The sequence below is a fragment of the Chelonoidis abingdonii genome, chromosome 20 (genome assembly GCF_003597395.2).
Source record: "Chelonoidis abingdonii isolate Lonesome George chromosome 20, CheloAbing_2.0, whole genome shotgun sequence".
NCBI lineage: Eukaryota > Metazoa > Chordata > Testudines > Testudinidae > Chelonoidis > Chelonoidis abingdonii.
The window spans coordinates 21,870,149-21,887,892 of NC_133788.1; the positions used below are offsets into that span (position 1 = coordinate 21,870,149).

General features: G+C 63.2%; 1 protein-coding gene across 6 annotated transcripts in view; it reads right to left on the minus strand.

Annotated features, from left to right (window-relative positions):
• Positions 1 to 17,744, minus strand: part of ABR (ABR activator of RhoGEF and GTPase) — a 67,663-nt gene that overhangs the window by 29,918 nt on the left and 20,001 nt on the right. For 5 of the 6 annotated variants that reach the window (XM_032784091.2, XM_032784085.2, XM_032784100.2 and 2 more), the window contains 11 exons: positions 14,065 to 14,169; positions 12,439 to 12,624; positions 10,278 to 10,385; positions 8,464 to 8,524; positions 5,529 to 5,581; positions 3,089 to 3,229; positions 2,208 to 2,329; positions 1,716 to 1,881; positions 1,268 to 1,390; positions 806 to 881; positions 443 to 547 (listed from right to left, as the gene is read on the minus strand). In XM_032784091.2, coding sequence (XP_032639982.1) covers positions 443 to 547; positions 806 to 881; positions 1,268 to 1,390; positions 1,716 to 1,881; positions 2,208 to 2,329; positions 3,089 to 3,229; positions 5,529 to 5,581; positions 8,464 to 8,524; positions 10,278 to 10,385; positions 12,439 to 12,624; positions 14,065 to 14,169 — 1,246 coding nt within the window. The remainder of the gene's footprint in view (positions 1 to 442; positions 548 to 805; positions 882 to 1,267; positions 1,391 to 1,715; positions 1,882 to 2,207; positions 2,330 to 3,088; positions 3,230 to 5,528; positions 5,582 to 8,463; positions 8,525 to 10,277; positions 10,386 to 12,438; positions 12,625 to 14,064; positions 14,170 to 17,744) is intronic. The other variant, XM_032784117.2, reaches the window with a different exon arrangement.

A 17,744-nucleotide genomic window follows, 5' to 3' on the forward strand; every position in this document is an offset into this window, starting at 1 on the left:
TGCTGGCACAGACACTCCACAACCATCTCAGACACACCTGGCAGGAGCTAACGGCCGTGGCATCAGAGCCTGGGTGTTTTACAGACCCCGAGCCGCCCAGCCTCACCCAGGAGGCAGGGACTTACCCCGAGGCCCAGCAGGACCCGCCACAGAACCCAGGAGTCCTGCCCCCCAGTGCACGGCTGGGTTCTTACAGAGAGGGACACTTCTCCCCCTACCTGGCAGATCTTGGCTTGGAGCTGAGCTGATACCAACAGGCAGAAGCCCAGGCAGAGGGCAGGAGCACGGGCACGGGCACCACCAGGGCTGGCAGGAGCTGGCTCCATGTGCCCTCCTGTAGGGCATTTAGGGGGGTACTCTGGCACGCTTCACGAGGGAGCCAGAGAGCAGAGCCGGCCCTGGAGCGTGCAGGCCCGAGCGGGGCCCGGCGGGAGACACTCACCGTCCTTGTTGCTGGTGACAGGGATGTTGTGGACGGTGCGCAGCTTGAAGCAGGACCCCGTAAGCACTTGCAGCTCCACCGAGCTCAGCACGAAAGCCTGGAGGTCTGTGGGAGCACAGGGGGGATGGTGAGCGGCTGCAGCCAGGGGTTCCCATGCGCTGCAGCTGGCTGCAGGCGCCCCGGGACCTCCCGAGGGGCGGCCCGGAAAGGCCATGGGCATGGTTGGGCCCCATGCTGCTACAGCAGGCCTGGACCCCTGGCAGGAATGGCTCCGCGGCAGTGAGCATGAGCCCCAATGACGCCCCCTGGGAGAACTCAGAGACAGGCTCCTCCCGCAAGGCCTCCAGCAGCACAGGGCCTCACCCTTCTTCTGCAGCTTCTGGATGGCCTCCCTCCACTCCGACCGCTCGTAGTCCGAGGAGAGCAGGAACAGGTAGCTCTGAAAGGGAAGGGACGGTGTCAAGGCAGCTGTCTGGAGTGGGACCGACAGAGCAAGCTGAGGCCCCCGGTGCCGCAGGAGGTACCAGGTATTCCCAGACCAGCCGCGGCAGGGAGAGATCCCAGCCTGCACAGAACAGCTCGGCCAGCCGGAAGGGAGCGCAAGAGATGCTGCCTGGCGTGGTCAGCGTGCATCACCCCGCTCAGCGCCCAAGGGCAGAGCCCTGGCTCCGCACGGACACCCTACTCCCACCCCCACCGAGGGAGGGCAGAGGAACCGGCCACAGCGGCCGCCTGAGGGAACGCAGTCCTGGCCAGGCCGGCTCTTCACCCTCCCCAAACCCCAGCAGTGGCTCTTCGTGAGCCGGGCGGCTGGCAGGCACCTACCTTCCCGTTGCGGTTGTGGATGCGGAAGGGGATGGTGGGGGAGTTCAGGAGCAGCCAGAACTCATTTTCAAACATCTTCTTCTTGAGGCGCTCGATGGCTCGGCTCTGCCCCTTGCCAGCTTTCTGCAGGGGGAAAGCGAGAAGGTGGGAGCCAGCCAGAGCCACCCCAGGCAGTGAGCTGGATCCACAATCCACATAGGAGTCCCTCTGCCTCCCCCAGTGCCAGCCAAGGGAGGAGACAGGGAGGTGCCAATGGGGCAGAGCAGGTCCATGCCCTCCCCCGGGCATGGGGTTCTAGCTCTCAGCTTAGGGAACTGGTCAGGGCCCTTCAGCGGGGGGACCTTCCCCCCCAGCCCCTGAGCAGAGGTAGGTACAAGAGCTCCCTCCCTGGGCACAGGCACAGCCCCCCAGCACCGCACACCAGCGAGCCCAACCCCCCTCAGCTCACCTCCTTCTGCACCTCGCTCTTGATGGTTGAGATCTTCATCTTCATGTCCTCCAGCTCGTGGTCCGGGATGGTGTGCACCTGCGGGCAGGGCTCCGACTCCTCAGGGGCCGGGAACACCAGGTCGGCCAGCGGCACGTACCACTTGCAGTCATACTGCTGGTGCTTCCTGCGGCGACATGCCCAGGTTGAGCCCACGACCCCAGCGCACCTTGCTGTGCATGGAGCCGCCAGGCCACCCAGCCGCTCCCTGCAGATTGCGCGGCTCTGCCCCTTGCAGGCAGGTCTACCCAGTGCCAGACCGATTTCCCACCTCCATGCCCCTCCCCGCAGGGGGAAGGACCCACCCCATGTCCAGGTACAGACTAGCCCCTCGGCCCAGCCCTATGGCCCCTGCTCCAGGCAGCCCAGTATGTGGCACTGACCCCTGCAGCATGGGCCACCCTGGCACTCAGAGGGTGCTGTCCCCTCCTCAGCAGTCTCCGCCCACCTTACCCCACAGCCGTTTTCTTCAGTTTGGCACAGAGGACGACGTCTGTGAAGAGGAAGACGTGGCGCAGCTTCCGTGAGCCCTCGGACAGCTCCACCAGGAAGCCATCCTTCACCAGCTGCCGCGTCTAGGAGAGAGAAAGGCTAGCTGTTAGCGGGAGAGGCCGGGGCCCTCAGCCCACACGTGGGGGCAGCCAGGCCTCCAAGCTCCCCAGAGGAAGGAGCCCTGCGTCAGCTGCTCGTGTCTAGTGCATGTCTGAGCTGGCCAGCCTGGAGAGAGGGAGCCCCAAGAAGGGGCCCTGGATAGGCTCAGACCAGAAAGAAGAGCAGCCCCAGACCCTGGATACGGGCTGCAGCTGGAGGGTCTCTTCCCAAGAGCCAGCTAAGAGCCCAGTGTTTCCCCAGCAGGGCAGGCTGAAGCAGGAACCAGCCCCATTGCTGCAGCAGGGAGGGCTCCCCACTTCAAGACACTGAGGGCCCTAATGGGCACAGCTAGGCAGGGGGGGAAGGCTCACAGATCATGCCACCAGCTGGTGAAAAAACCCACCCAGCCACACCACCATCTTAATGGGACCCAGAGGGGTTCCTGTACCACACTGGCCAGGGGAGGAAATGGAGGGTTAGCAAAACCCTCCCAGCCTTCCCTCCCCCAGTAATTGGAGATGCCAGCTGGATGCCAGCTGGCAGCCCTGCCCGGGGATTGGGCCCCTGCCCACAGCCCAGCGTACCATGGCGCAGCTGCCCCCCCACATGGGGGGGAAAGCACGTCTCCCCACTCCTCCATGGGCCATGCCCATCTCTCCCAGCTGGCCTCTGTTCCAGCAGCTGGGCAGAAGGGGCAGCTTTGCTGGGAGTGGGGGCAGGTCACCCCGGCAGCCCTGCCTCACCTCCCCCTTCGGAGTGGTGACTGCCGTCCTCCGTGGGTCGATGTCCTCATTGATGCTGGACAGGAAGTTCTGGGAGATGCGGAGGGCATCCTGCAGCAGTGGGTAGTCGGGGTGATCAGCCGGCGTGTGTTTGAGAAGGTCCTGGAATAGAGGCGGTGCCGGTGAGCAAGCCAAGGCAGAGCCAGCGAGTCCTCCCACCCCCCACAGCGGGTTAACTGCTAGGGCCGCACTGGGCCCCTAGCTGAGCTCTGCTCCAAGCCCGAGCTCACTGCCCAGAGACCCAGCAGCAAATAGGGCTGCATTAGGAGCTTGGAGCAGGGCCACAAGGGGTTAATCCGCCACAGCTTCCTGCTCCCTCCTCCACAGGACTAACCCTCAGGGTGCAAGGACCACCCATCCCTCCCTCCATCTCGGAGCGCGTTATTCTTGGCCAGAGCCTGTGATGAAGTGGGGCTGTTCTTAATGTTTCCTCTGAATACTGTGTGGGTGCCTCAGTTTCCCCAATAAATTTCTTAAGTCTCTAGGGGGTGAGATTGTTGCAGAGCAAAGGGTCAGTGCACATATATGGCCGGCACTCTGTCTCCTGGCAACTAATGGCCGGGGCCCTTCCCCCCTGCAAGGAGATAGCTAAAGGGGTTGGATAACAAAGATCAGGTGACCTCCTGGCCTGGGAAAGGTTGAACAAAGCCCAGAGGAGGAGGGAGTTTCAGTTTGGGGCTGGCTGGGGGCAAGGAATGAAGTGCAGACATGGGGATCTGGCTCACTGCCCCCCAGAATGGACCAGCTGAGGGGTCCTGTTCTCTGTACAGTAACTCCTCACTTAACGCTGCAGTTCTGTTCCTGAAAAAAGTGACTTTAAGCAAAACAATGTTAAGCGAATCCAATTTCCCCATAAGAATTAATGTAAATAGGAGGGGGGGGTTAGGTTCCAGGGAAATATTTTTCACCAGACAAAAAACTAACACACACATACACACACAATACGTTTTAAACAAACAAACAATTTAATACTGTTCAAAGCTAAGATAATTGTGAAGCTTGGTTGAGGTGATGAAGTTAGAGCGTGGGATATTTCCTAGGGAATGCCTTGCTGCTAAATCAGTGGTTCTCAAACTTTTGTACTGGTGACCCCTTTCACACAGGAAGCCTCTGAGTGACACCTCCCCCCACAGAAATTAAAAATACTTGTTTATATATTTAACACCATTATAAATGCTGGAGGCAAAGCAGGGTTTGGGGTGGAGGCTGACAGCTCACAACCCCCCCCCGCCCCCATGTAAATACCTTACGACCCCCAGTTTGAGAACCCCTGTGCTAAATGATGAACTAACCCAAGGGCTCAGCCGAGTGCTAACACGTTGTTAATGTAGCCTCACATTCTACAAGACAGCAGGAATGGAGGGGAGGGGTGACAGCATGGCAACCAGAGGCAGACACGTGTGTGTGTGTGGGGGGGGGGGGGTGTCCCAAGCTCTCTCTGTCTCTCTCGGTCTGTCCCCCCTCCCTGCTCTATATGGAGAAGGGGTAAGCAGGGTGTAGGAGGAAACTCTGATATTAGCCCCCCCTTTCCCTGTTGCACAGCAAGCAGGAGGCTCCAGGAGCAGCTCCAAGGCAGAGAGCAGGAACAGCACATGGCAGTGGCGGGAGGGACAGCTGCACCTGCTAGCCTGCTGGGTGGCTCCTGCACAGGGAACTTAGGGGAGTGGGGAGCTGATGGGTGGACCAGCAGGCCCCCTCGATTCCAAGCCCCCACTAGCCTGCTCTTCCTGCAAGCAGTGGACAAAGCAGCGGCTGCCAAACAGCCTTAGAAGGGAGTACTGCACAACTTTAAACGAGCACATTCCCTAATTGATCAGCAACATAACGAAATAACCTTAACCAGATGACTTTAAGTGAGGAGTTACTGTACCTACAAGCTCTGTTTTAGACTAATAAACCTCTGTTTTACTGGCTGGCTGAGAGTCACGTCTGACTGTGAAGTGGGGGTGTAGGACCCTGTGGCTTTGCCAGGACCCCGCCTCAGCAGACTCACTGTGGGAAGCACACGGAGAGGCACATGCTGAATGCTCCAAGGTCAGACCAGGAAGGTGAAGCCGTGTGAGCTTCTTGCCCTGAAGACACTCTGCTCCGAGAGAGTAAGCTCCCCAAAGTCCTGACTGGCTTTGTGGGGAGCAGTTCCAGAGCATCGCCCGGTGACTCCATGACACTGCCCCCAGCAGGGATGGAGGGAAGGAATGGGGGCAGCGGAGGAAGCAGGACGCGAGCACAGCCTGGCACAGGTGCCCACCTGAGAACTGGGGCAGTTCCAAGGGGGGGCCTTGAAGTGTGTTCCCCTGCCACTGCCAGGGCAAGGCCCCCACGCCAGGACCCCGGTGGGTGGGGCTGGCAGGAAGTGGCAGTGACAGAGTGTAGGCAGGGGGCAAGCCGGAGCCATACTCACATGCAGTACCAGGGTGCTCCGTGTCACCCGGTCGATGGGCTTGTACAGCAGCGCTGTGGGGAGAGGTGCTAGTATCAGAAAGGTGCTGTCCCTGGCTCAGCCCCACCCCAGCCCCTCACTGGACAGCTGAGCAAGGCGTCCCCCTCCCCATCCACACACGGGGTCTCCAAGCCCTGCCAAGCCCCCGGCCCAGCCAGTCACAGCCCACCTTGGTGCCTTGCTCAGACGGCCACGCGTGTCTGCACAGAGCGAGCCACTGGCTGCAGCACACACCCAGACGGGTTCACGCCCGGCCGCGTGAATCTCCGCGTGGGTCCCAGGGGCTGGGTAGCACTCTGTGCCCAGCACAGTTTTGAATCCCTGGCAGGTGGGAATTCCTAGTGCCACCAGCTGGGACCATCGTGCGGGGCCTGGGATCTGTGGGAAGCTCAAATCAGACACAGCTCAGCCCAGGACCGTGAGCTTCCCGCACGCTGATCTGCCAGTGCACCTCAGTGCTGAGCCCGCAGCCCCTGCTGTGTCACTCCACCCCGCGCCAGGAGGCTGCAGCAAGGAACTGGGAGGGTACCCACGCTGGCTTCGCCTGTATTGCCAGGGAACGCCACCACCAGGACTAGATACTGTGAGAGCCCAGCCTGCTTCCCGTTCTCACTTCTCTCCCTCGGCCAGTGGCACATCCGTGTCAGGTTCCCCTTTTTCAGATCTTGGCCCCACCTCCCCCAAACCCACGGAGCCCTGCCAGCCACGTCCCAAGCACGGAGCAAGCCTTGGACGTGGAGTCTGGCTGCCAAACTCAGCCAGGGGAACCTTGGCCTTTTTTTTTTTTTTTTTTTGGTACACACACAAGAGTTGCGTTGGAGCTGAGAAACTACCCAGGCGCCAGGTACTCTATGGCCCCAAATCCACACCACCTCCGGGAGTTCCCCCACCAGCCACTCCGGTTCCCTCTCCCCGAGACCCACTGGAACCAGGGGGAGAACTGACTGACCTGGCAGAGTTCCCACTGGCGTGCTGGCTTGTGGGAACAGGGAGAGCTCTGTGCACTGGCCACAGGCTCCAGTCCCATGAGCCAGGCTGTGGCTGGTAGCACTGGGACCTCACACGTTTCCAGACAGAATGGAACGGTGCAGGCAGCTGCTGCTCCCGAGTTACAAAGAGGCTCAAGCCAGACCCAACCCCTAAGGGGGAGGAGGGGACCTGCCCCTGCAACCTGCACACCCCTTTGAGGCTCAGCGTTCACTGAAGAGCCTCCCAAGAGCCTGCTCTTCCCCACACCATGTGAGGGCCCTGGATGTGCGCACGCAACTCCCACAACCCCTCCCCAGCACAGCCCAGCAGGTGACTTGCATGACTCCCCAGTCTATTTATATTTGTACCCTGAGCAGATGCAACTGCATTGTCCCTTCCCATCAAGCCACTTCCCCAGCCCAAAGCACGTGGAGAACACGCTTGGACCTGTCCAAGGAGAAGGAAACCTGCTCCCCTTTCCTGAGGCACTAGGACTTGGCCACCTGACCAGCCAGCAGGGCTGGGGGTCTCAGGTCTGGACCAGCACACGGCTGCTCCATGCTGAGTCAGCGTGACCGCTGCAGAGGAAGGCGTGATGAGGTGCTGGCTCTCCCAGGCAGCTGTGCCCCCCACCCCAGCAGCAGGAAGCCCAAGCATGGTGGGGAGGATGTAATGCACACACTCAGCAAGGCGCACCCCCCCAACCACCCGGCACCCACTGGCTGGGGGCAATGGGGCCCCAAGAGCTGGGGGCAAGCGGCTCTTCTCTCCTGGACTCGCAACATGCGGAGCCCAAGGCCGGCACATTAAAGCCCCCGCTGGCCCAGCTGCTCCCCTCCCAGCCTCCCACAGCTCAGCAGCAACAATGGACCCGCCTGTTGTCACTGTGAGGCAGTCCCTCCATTGGGGTGATCAGGAAGGGGTGTGTACTGTGCCCATCTCCAAAGGAAAAGAGCATCAGGCCAGGCAGGAGCAGGCCCAGGGGGAGTAGGACATGTACCACGCCCCCCCCGGACTCTGAGCACCCCCTGCCAGCACTGCTCGGCACTAGCTCAGACGTTCAGCGAGCATTTCATGAGCACATGCTGCCTGGGACAGCCCGAGCCAAGACAATGGGACCTGCCCAAAAAAATCAACGAGATCTGCCCAGCCTGGCACAGACCCACCCCGCTGTGCCCGGGCACCATGGGACCCTCCCCAACTCCTTCTCTCTGCCTTGCCAGCCCCTCGGGCTCGGTGATAATTCCACATGCCTGACCGAGGGGTTCTGGCTTCTCCCCGACACCCCCAGATGCACCCCCATCCTCCCCTCCCCTGGCTGCTGCCGCTCCCTGGAACAAGGCTGCATGTGCCCTGGCAGAGCACAATCAACGCAGCCCTTCACCGCCCAGAACAAAGAACTACCAACTTCAGGCTGCAGAGCGTGGCGCCAGAGGGAGAAACCCCCTAGCACAGACCCCCAGGCCCGGCAGCACCGCTCCCAGGGGCGACCCGCGCCGAGAACACCCCCAACCGGGCTGCCTGTCTGTCCAAGGTGGGCAGGACCTTGCAGAAGCCAGGCCAAATTCCCCCCCAGCGTCACGTTGCCCCCAGTGGCCCTGCCCCACACCCCGACTCACCGTAGGTGCAGTTACAGCAGAGCCGGACAATGAGGAGGATCTCCATGGCAGCCCCGTCTCCGCACAGCCATTGTGACCGGCTCCCTGCCTTCCCTCGGCAGCTCAGCCCGGCATCAACCCCTCAGCGAAGCGGGGGAAGGGGGCGGGGGGCTGCCAGACGATGCTAGCATCCTAAAAAGGGGAGCATCGGCGCCGCGCACGGGCACACAAAGGGCTTTCTGCTCTCACGCGGGAGCGGATCAATAATGCATGTGCTCAGGGCCGCAGACAAAGGCGGAGAGCCCCCTCCCCACAACGCATGCACGTACCTTCCATGGTGACCGAGGTGTGGTTCTCCTTGGAGTCCTTGGGGCCCTTCACTTTCAGCTCCTGCCCACGGGAGAGAGGTTCGTTAGAGGCTTGGAGCAGCAGCCTGGGAGGATGGGGACTTGCAGGGCCAGGGTTCTGGGTAGGTGCCTGGTGCAGCTGCCTCTGCTCTGGGGCACAACGGAACTGCCTGCCACTCGGGCTCAGGCACATGCAGGCTGGAGCTGCCCTCGGGGCACCTCTCACTCCAGCCTTGTGCTGCTGGATGCTACAACAGAGCTGGATCCCCCAAGTGGTAGCCAGCACTGGCCCAGGTCAGCCAGGCCCCCAGCGCCGCTGCAGCTCCAGGGAAGGCCAAGGCAGAAGGGCTCATTCTCGGCAGAGGAGGGAGAGCGGGAGCAGGGCTGCTCCCCACCCTGCATGGGGTCCCGCTGCACCCCAAGTACACACGATGCACCCCAGGGTGAGACGGCGAATGCCAGAGGACATGATGAAAGACTCCCCCAGAATGCACTGCAGCAGCCTGGTACCCCCATCCTGCCCCATGCACGAGGAGTTCAGGGTTCAAATCCAGTTCCACACTGGGAATCACACCTCCAAGCCAGGAGCTGGAGGACCTGGATCTATCTGCCGAGACCTGAGCCCTATGGCCTTGACACAGTAGGGAACATCCCTGCGCCCTGCTCAGCCTCTGGGAGCACAGGGAGCCGGGTCTCAACAGGTAGACACACCGCCAGGGTCTGCCATTCGCACGTGGCACTGACGCATGCGACACGGACGGGGCACCACATCCACCAGTAAGTGCTGCGAGGAGCAGGCAGGTCGCTCACACGACTGACCCAGGCTTGGGGTGCAGGGGGCCAGGTCTGCAAGAACCAAGGGGGTTTGAGACACATCGCAGTGAAGCCTGGCAATGGGAAAGGCCATTGCCCGCGGGCTCCCGTCACTCCACCCCCAGCTGGAGAGCATCTGCGCTGGGAACAGACATTGGAGCCAGCCCAGCTCCTCCAAGGATGGCCCCAGCACAGTGCAGGGGCGGCCCAGACAAGGGAGGGCTCGTCCCCCATTCCGAGCTCTGAGAGGCTGCAGGCTCCACAAGGAGGAAGCCCCCAACCCCAGGCTGAGAGTGGCTCAGGCCTGTTGCTATGCCCCGAGAATGCCCAGTGGGCCCAGATGTTGCCGTGTGCGGCCTGGAGTCCACCTGGGACACAAGCTGGCATTGGCCCAGGGAGCTGCTCTCCAGGGACAGCTGCCCAAGTGCCCGCAGGCTGTTGCCTCCCAGCCTCCCACAGTGGGCGCCTCATGCCACTGAGCTCCCCAACCCCCGACATCCCAGCCTGTGGGGAGGGGAAGGGCTCACCTGACCCTCACTGAGCTCTCTGCCCAGAGCCTGCAGGAAGGGTGACCAAACAGCAAGTGTGAAAAAATCGGGCTGGGCTTGAGGGGTAACAAACACCTATATAAGACAATGCCCCAAATTTCAGGACTGTCTCTAAAAAAAAAAATCAGGACATATGGTCATCCTACCTGCAGGGCATGTGCTCCATCCTTGCCCCTTGCTCCACTCACATCGGACCATGGAGCCCGAGCACCAGTGCAGCAGGATCAGCAGCCAGAGCTGCACTCCCAGGCCCGGGCTGCCCCCCACATCAGCCGGGACAGTGAGGAAAGCAGGCTGGGTCCTGCCTCTGGGATCTGTTCGGTGCCGCACGAGCCCTGCACCACGCCGCCACCCAGCAAACGCGGCCGGGCGCTGCACCAGAAGCTTCCAGCAACCCCCGCCAGGGGCTGGGGAGCCCCGCACCGCCCCGCTCACCTCCGAGATCTTCTGGAACTGATTGTTGCTCTGGCTGCATTTCTCCGCGGTCTCCCGCGCCACCTTGTAGTTATCCAAGAAGGCTTTATACACGCCCAGCTGGCTGGCCTGGGGGCAAGTGGAGGAGGGGAGAGGGGGATTACCCACAAGACCTGGCGGGACACTGCCTGGGATGGGGCCCTCTCCTTTGAACTTTGTCTTCAGCAGTTTCCATAGCAACCTGAGCAGGCAGCGCTTGTTAACGGGGCAGGATGCTTCTCCAGAGCCACCCAGCCCCTCTCACATGCCTGCCCAGCTGGGGCGGCCAAGCTCCTCCTGGCCCCGACACCCAGCCCGCTCCCCTAGGCGGGGAAACGGGGCGCACAGCCGGGCGCTCTAACAGGACTGGCTGGGGTGGGCAGTAGCAGCAGGCTCCATATGTGCCCAGCTACCCCTCCCTAGGCGGCTGAGCTTGGTGCAGCCTCCTCCCCCCAGCCTGGCTGCTTTGGGGAGGTCACTGACCCCCGCGGCCCCCAGAGGAGCCTGCAGGAGACATTCATGCTCACCAGCCCCTGCTGTGGGCACCGGGACCTGGGAGAAGGTGCCCAGGCAGTGCTGGGTGAGAGCCGATTGCCAGGGACCAGGAACCAGACAGGGGCAGAATTGGAGGCCTGGGGAGTACAGTGGGGCAGGCCTCAGGCCTGGTATGAAGCACAGCAGACGGACTTGGGCAGCAGCAGGGTGAGCATCATCCCCACTGCCCACAGACATGCCACCGGCTGCCAAGCACAGCCCCCAGCCTCCCCAGCACAGGGACGCTCTCCCAGCCCCTCCCCACAGCAGCTGGTACAGGGGGCCCAGGTAGAAGGGAGCTTCCTTAGCACAGCCACTAACGAACCAAACCCCGGCGCACCAGCCAGCCAGCGCTGTTAACATGCAGCCAGCCTGAGAACAGGCACTCGCTGCTGCGTTAACCTACAGAGCAAACAGGAGAACCTGGAGCAATCAGCCCCTGAGCTACGGCTGCTTCCCAGGAGCCTCTGCACGGCCCTCCCCCTGTGCCAGGGCCCGGCAGCCCTCCCACCACACAGCCGTGCCTGCTACCTAGCAGCAGCCAGTCAGAGCAGATTAAGGCACAGCTTCCCAGGCCCCAGCTCCGGAAGCCAGGCTTCTCAACAAGCACAGGGAAATCAGTTCCTAGCCCTTTGCAGTCAAGACCCGTGAGCCCCGTGTAACTGACACAGTGATACCTGCCTGAGTCTGCCGAGAGCCTGCACCACCAGCTCTGAAGAGGGAAGTACTCCCCTGCTGCCAGTGTAACCAACACAGCAGTGCTGGTAACTCCAAACTCCACTGACCTGGGACCCCCACCAGCCCCTGACTGAGGCTGTGTGTGACAGGAGAGGGTACAGTGCCCACTCCACGCCCCAAGGGAGCCAAGGAGACCTGTTCTCTGGGCATGGTCTCTGTGTGGTGCCAAACAAGGGGTGGAGCCACAAGGAGCCTGGATTGCCATAACCCAGCCCTGCTCATCTCCAAGCCCAGGGGGATTTGCCCATCCCCACGGTGCTGGAAGGAAACAGATCAGAGAGAAAGTGTCCCAAGTCCTCAGCCCCGCAGTCTCCATCAGCATCGCTCGGAGGAGCTGCTGGCTAAGCACACCTAGGGTGCGAGCTCACTTGGGATCGGAGCAGCGACTGCAGCCTGCGCATGGCCCAACCTGGGGTGAGCTATTGCAACAGCCACCTGGCTCAGCAGGGCCCAGACCCCCACCCAGAGGGATTTGCAGTCACCTGCTCCTGCTTCAGAGACTCCTAACGCCTGCTCCCTGTTCTTCCAAAGTGCCCTGGGACGGCCCAGCCAGAGCCCACAGCCCCATTCGGCTCCCGGCACCAGGGAACAGTGAGCAGGAGGGGAGACTGCACACTGCATGAGGCCTGCAGCCCCCTGGGCCACCCCCTGCCATCCCACCCCATTCTAGCCCAGGGCTGCCCCAAACAGAGCTCTGCCTAGGCTTGCACCTGGGAAGAACACCCTGGACTCAGCTCAATCCCTCCCTTGTCCAGGCAGCATCTCTATGGGAGCCACTCCTGTAAGAAGTGGGCGAGGAGCCAGAAGACAAGCCCTGCCCATGCCCTAGATCCCAGTCCTGCCCAGCCACCTGCAGGGGAGCCGAGCTTACCAGCTTCTGGAAGAGGTGCCCCAGGGTGACCTTGCTGTCCCACTGCTGCACCTTGGGGCAGAGGCTGTCGTAGAACTCCTTGTGGATCTCGTAGATGTCTTGGATCTTGTAGAAGATGGTCTCGATCTGCTGGATGGTGAGGACAGGCTGGGAGGTGGTGGCCGTGGCCTTCAGCGGCTTCATGGGCTGCAGGAGAAGCCAGTGTTAGAGCAGGAACCTGCCAAAGAGACAGGCCAGGCTCGGTGCCTGCCCAGAGGGCTGGAGCAAAGCCACAGACAGGAGCTCAAGGGCCCCGACTGGCATGACATGGGACAGCTGAGAGCCGCCCTTCTCACGGCGGTACAGGGGGCAGCCCCTGGGAACTACAGGTCCCAGCATGCAGCGCAGCCTGCTCCAGCTGGGTGTTGCATGCTAGGAGGATGCCCCCTGTGGGAAACAAGGGGTCAATGTTCAGTTCTGGTACTTGCCTGCAAGTTTGAGTCAAGCTGGGTGAGGAGCTTGCCAGGGTCAAGCCCCACGTTCCCTGGGATGGGGAAAACAGCCACGCAATGGGCAATCTCAGAGCAGGAAACTCCTCGGGCTGGAACAGCCAGGGGGGCTGCAGGTCAGGACTGAGGGGTACCGGCAGATTTGGTGGGGGGAGTCCAGGGCTGGGCTACCAGGGGATAGTGGCTCAGAATCCAGCCACCCCTCCTCTCACAGATCTGCAGAGCCCCTTTCTAGCCAAGGCTGGCGTGGACACAGCTGGGAGCAGGAGAAGGGGGCTCCAGCCCCCCGCCCCAGCGCTGGGACACTGCCTGCGCCATGCCGTGCAGGGGCTGCAGACAGCAGTTTCGGTTTGCGTGTCCGCACAGACTTCCCCATTGCGCCAGGAAGGGGAAGGCGGGACCCTTCCAGCCCCGTGCATTGCACAACACAAGGGCAGCAGGCTCACAGGGGAAGGACTGGGTGCCAGGGTAGCAACACCAGGAGGTGCAGGAGGGCCCAGGAAAAGGACGGCCAGGCCTGGCACAGGGTGTGACGGGGAGAGAGGTCTGGCTGCCCATGCAGACGTGCCCCAGCGAACGTCAGCCCTCGCCCCGCAGGGGATGGTGGGGTACGGGCACCTATGGGTCAGCCTCCATCCCACAGACGCATCCCAGGCCCTGGGCACGGGGGCGGGCAGGATGCATTTGCATTAGCAGCTCTCACCCCAGAAGCCAGGATGAGACAGAGACCCGCACCCACCAAGGGACTCTTCCTTCTCCACCTTGTGCTGCTGCTGTGACTCTAGCTCCCCACCCCCAGCCGCCTACTCCACTGCCCACGAGGGGCGGGATAGGCTGCCTGGGCTGGCTCCCACTGTGAGTGGGGCTAATGTTAGAGACGCATCCCCCAGTTGGGATGCTCCCTGTTCTGAAGGGAGCCAGGGGCAGGTCTCCAGCCTAGTGCCCGCTTCCCATAGAGGGCACTGGAGCCCCATAGCCCGGATTCCCACCTGCAGAAACTGATGTGGCAGGGGAGAGGGAAGCCCTGGCACTGCTTGAGAGGGACAGGGGAGAGACCCCAGGAGGGCATGGCCTTGTGCCCAGAAGCACAGGGCTCAGTGCCAGGGACCAGCCCTGGCACCCGCCTGGCTGTACTCACCAGCAGCAGCGCCTCCAGCTGGTTGATGTAGATCTCCTCACTGGCCAGGAAGCCTGATAGCACCAACTTCCGCATCTCCAGCCCCTTCCCAGCATCCCGCTCGCCCTGCATGACAACAAGGGATGTCAGGGTCTAGGCGCTGCCAGGGGAACCCCCAGGATCCGCTCCCAGGGGAGGGGTTCTCTGGAGGGAGGCTGGCATTGCCAGGAAGGTGCATGGCAGAGCCTGGTGCCAGGGCAGCAGCGTCAGCCTTGGGCAGGGCGGGAAGCCCTGGGCAGAGCTGGCTTTGCTGCCTTCCCTCCTCCCTAGCTCCGTTGCCAGGGCTCCTGCGGTCTCTGATATTGGCCCTCCCCCACAGGCCCCTCACAGGGCGAGGCCCACAGCCGTCAGGTATGTAATGATCATTGCCAGGTCTGGGCCAGCTGCCAGTGCCTCACTGAGCCCCGCCCCCCCCGGCATGTACCAGCACCACCCTTTCCCTTCCCTGGGCTCCCACCGCTGGTGCCTGGGCCAGCGCTCCAGCAGGGCTCCCGTCCTCAGGCCGGGTCGCAGTCCGACCCTCTTCCCATCCCCTGCACTCGCCCTGGGCATGGCCCACTGTCCAAGGGGCGGGAGTGCCTCAACACAGGAGCCGGGCTACCCCAAGGCAGCTTCTGGTGGCCAGCCTCCCAGCTTCAGCAGCCCCGCATGCCCTCTGGCCCTGGGGACAGCACCAGCCCAGGAACCCGAGGCAATAGCCAGCAGCTACCATGTCCTTAGCTGTCGCTGGGGCCTCCCAACCCAGGGCGGTGAGGGGTGGGCCAGGCCCATGCCCAGAGGGCTCCCTGGGCATCAGGATCTTCCTGGCTGGCCCAGCACTGAACAGGGCAAATGGCGAAGGCCGGCAAGGAGGGGAATGCACAGGAGAACTGGCCGTTTGTACCCGTACGCGGGAGGAGTGAGACAGTGCCCAGCAGAGTCCCCGTGGCAGCCCTCCATCGCACCCCCACCCCATGCTCCACCCAGGCCAGCTCCCTCTGCCTTGCTTTCACAGCCTCCTCAGCTCTCTGCAGGGCTCTGAGCCCGAGCAGCACCCCCCACCCCACGGGCTCAAAGGGGGTGAGCAGCTGCCACGGCAGCCCCAGAGCCAAAGGCCCCTGACCCCACAGAGCCAGGCTGGGCGAGTGATTTCTCAGGGGCTCAGCGCAGTTCACACCTGTCAGCATGAAGCCAGCGCCTCCGCAGGGAGCTGTGCTGCTCCCAGTGCCACTTTCCAGGTGAGACCCTGCATGGGAAGAGTCCTAGGAGCCTCCCACCAGCTCCCAGGTGCCAACCCTGGTGTCCCGGCCAAACGCAGTGGGACCAGTCTGTTCTGGACTGGCAGCAATGCCATGCACAGCCACATGCAAAGCAGAAGCGGCTGCGTCTCAGCCCTGCCCTGCCCTGCCGTCAACAGCTCTCTACCCCGCACGCCACATGCCTGGAGAACCTCAGGGCCCCTGGCTCCTTGCCCCTCTGCAGAAGGTGGGGAGGGGCCTGCAGCACACAGCCTAGCCCCAGCACGAGACAGGGTCAGGGCTGCTGCAGGGGCCGCTCTGGAGGGCGCTGTAGGGTTTGCGAGAAGGGTGATTTCCTCAGCTCAGCCTGCGAGGAGTCAGCGACCTTTCCCCCCTACCCACCTCTGGGCTGGATCCAGCATTTGGCATCAAGGCAAACCCTTCCCAGGAGCTGCCTGGGGGCCTCTGGCCATGCAGCCTCCCCCACATGGCCACAGGCACCCCCCTGAAGCAGCCTTCGGAGTGCTCCCGTGCAGCCGGCGGCTCCCAGCCAGGACCTGAGCCTTCCCCAAGGGAGGCTGGCATGGCAAGGGTGATGCATGGCAGAGCCTGGTGCCAGAGGAGCACCAAGGAGCCAGCTTGCCCAGCTCCCAGGCTGTCTTGCCTCAGCCATCACTGCCCTGCAGGCAGAGGGGCCCATGGAGCTGGCCCACCCCAACACCCTGAGCCTGGAGCTCGGGAGGGACGGCTGCACACCCAGCCCAGCAGGGTCCAGGGCCCAGCGCCCAACCTGCCCTGGGCTGGCACCAGCGGCTGCTGTCATGAAACCCACGGGACGCGGCTGGCACCACTGGAAGCCACGGGCAGGAAGCGCTAACCCGCCTCAGAGGAGCCTGGTTTGGTGCAGGCCCCAAGCCACCTTCCTCCCACAGTTCTGACGCCATCTCCCCGGCCATGGGGGAGGGCAGCTCCCCTGCTCTGCAGGTGGGGGTCTCACTGCCCTGCTGATGAGGGGGAAGCTCTGTTTGCTGATAGCCAGATACTCCTCCCCTCCACGCAGCACCCTCTGCTCCCTCCGGCCAGGGGGCCCAGCTCCCAGGGGGGGAATTATCAGTCCCCAACGGACGGGCCTGGATCACTGCCAGGCCTGTCTCCCAGCCGGGCAAGCCCTATTGCACCTGCCTGTGCCCAGCGCCCTCAGCCCCTCCCCGCCCCCACACAAGCCCTGGCCCTTTAAGGCAGGAGCCGGCTGAGGCCAGAGCTGTTTCTTGTGGGGTTTTAGCCACTGATTAGTCACAGGCTCTTCCTGCTTCTCTGGGGCAGCCCAAGCCCCGCTCGGCTGCCCGCCAGCCCCGCTGCCCATGCCAGGGCAGAGCAGGCGAGCACCAGCCTCGGCTCTGGGCTCCAGCACCGCCACAGGCCCTGCCCCACAAACCCTGGCCAGGGCACTACCTCCAACAGGCAGGCAGGGCCCGCAGCACCGGGCCCTGCTGTCCCACCAGGGGCACAGGAAGGACAGAGGAGGAGTGGAACGGCGAGTGGTGGCTGCTCCCACTCCGTAGGTGGGTCCAGAGCCTGCGAGCCCCTGGCCCTGGGACCAGCAGCTCTGGCCCTGCTTTACTGAGGGCAGCAGCCAGCACTTGGGGACATGCCCAAGGCCACACAGTGCATCCATGGCAGAGCCGGGGCTCAGAGCAGGAGCTGGCCCAGTGCCCTTCTGGAGCAGGCTGCAAGAGGCCTGTATGGCTGAGCGGAGACACTGCCGCCCAGATACGTAGAGGCCCCAGCTCCTCAGCCAGCGCATGGCCCCAGCTCCAAGTCCAGAGGCCAAGGCTGCAGCCCCAGGGCCCTGCAGAGCCAGCAGGCCCTTTGACCCATCCAACGCACCCCACCAAGGGGAGGGGCTGCTGGGTCCACTGGCACCAGGGCTGGGCTGGGCTAGTAATGCACGGCAGCCCTGTAGCCAGGGATGGGATCTGCCCCTCTCCCCCAGTCATCAGAGCCCCAATCGCTGCCCTCTGAGGGAGGCCAGGACAAGCATGGGTGTCACTGTGCCTGGTTCCCTGCTCTGCCCCCCAGCTTCGGCCCCAGGCACCCTGCCCTGCCCCCCAGCTTCGGCCCCAGGCTCCCTGCCCCCCCCCAGCTCAAGCACCCCCAGACTCCCTGCCCTACTCCCCAACCTCAGCCACAGGTACCCCCAGACTCCCTGCCCTACTCCCCAACCTGGCCCCAGGCACCCCCAGGCTCCCTGCTCTACTCCCCAGCCTGGCCCCAGGCACCCCCAGGCTCCCTGCCCTGGCCCCCCCCCCCCAACTCCAGATACCCTCAGGGTCCCTGCCCTGCCCCCCAGCCTCAGCCCCAGGCACACCTCACTGCTCTGCCCGGATTGTGCACTAAAAGCTCCTGCACTGGGAGGTGCGCCTG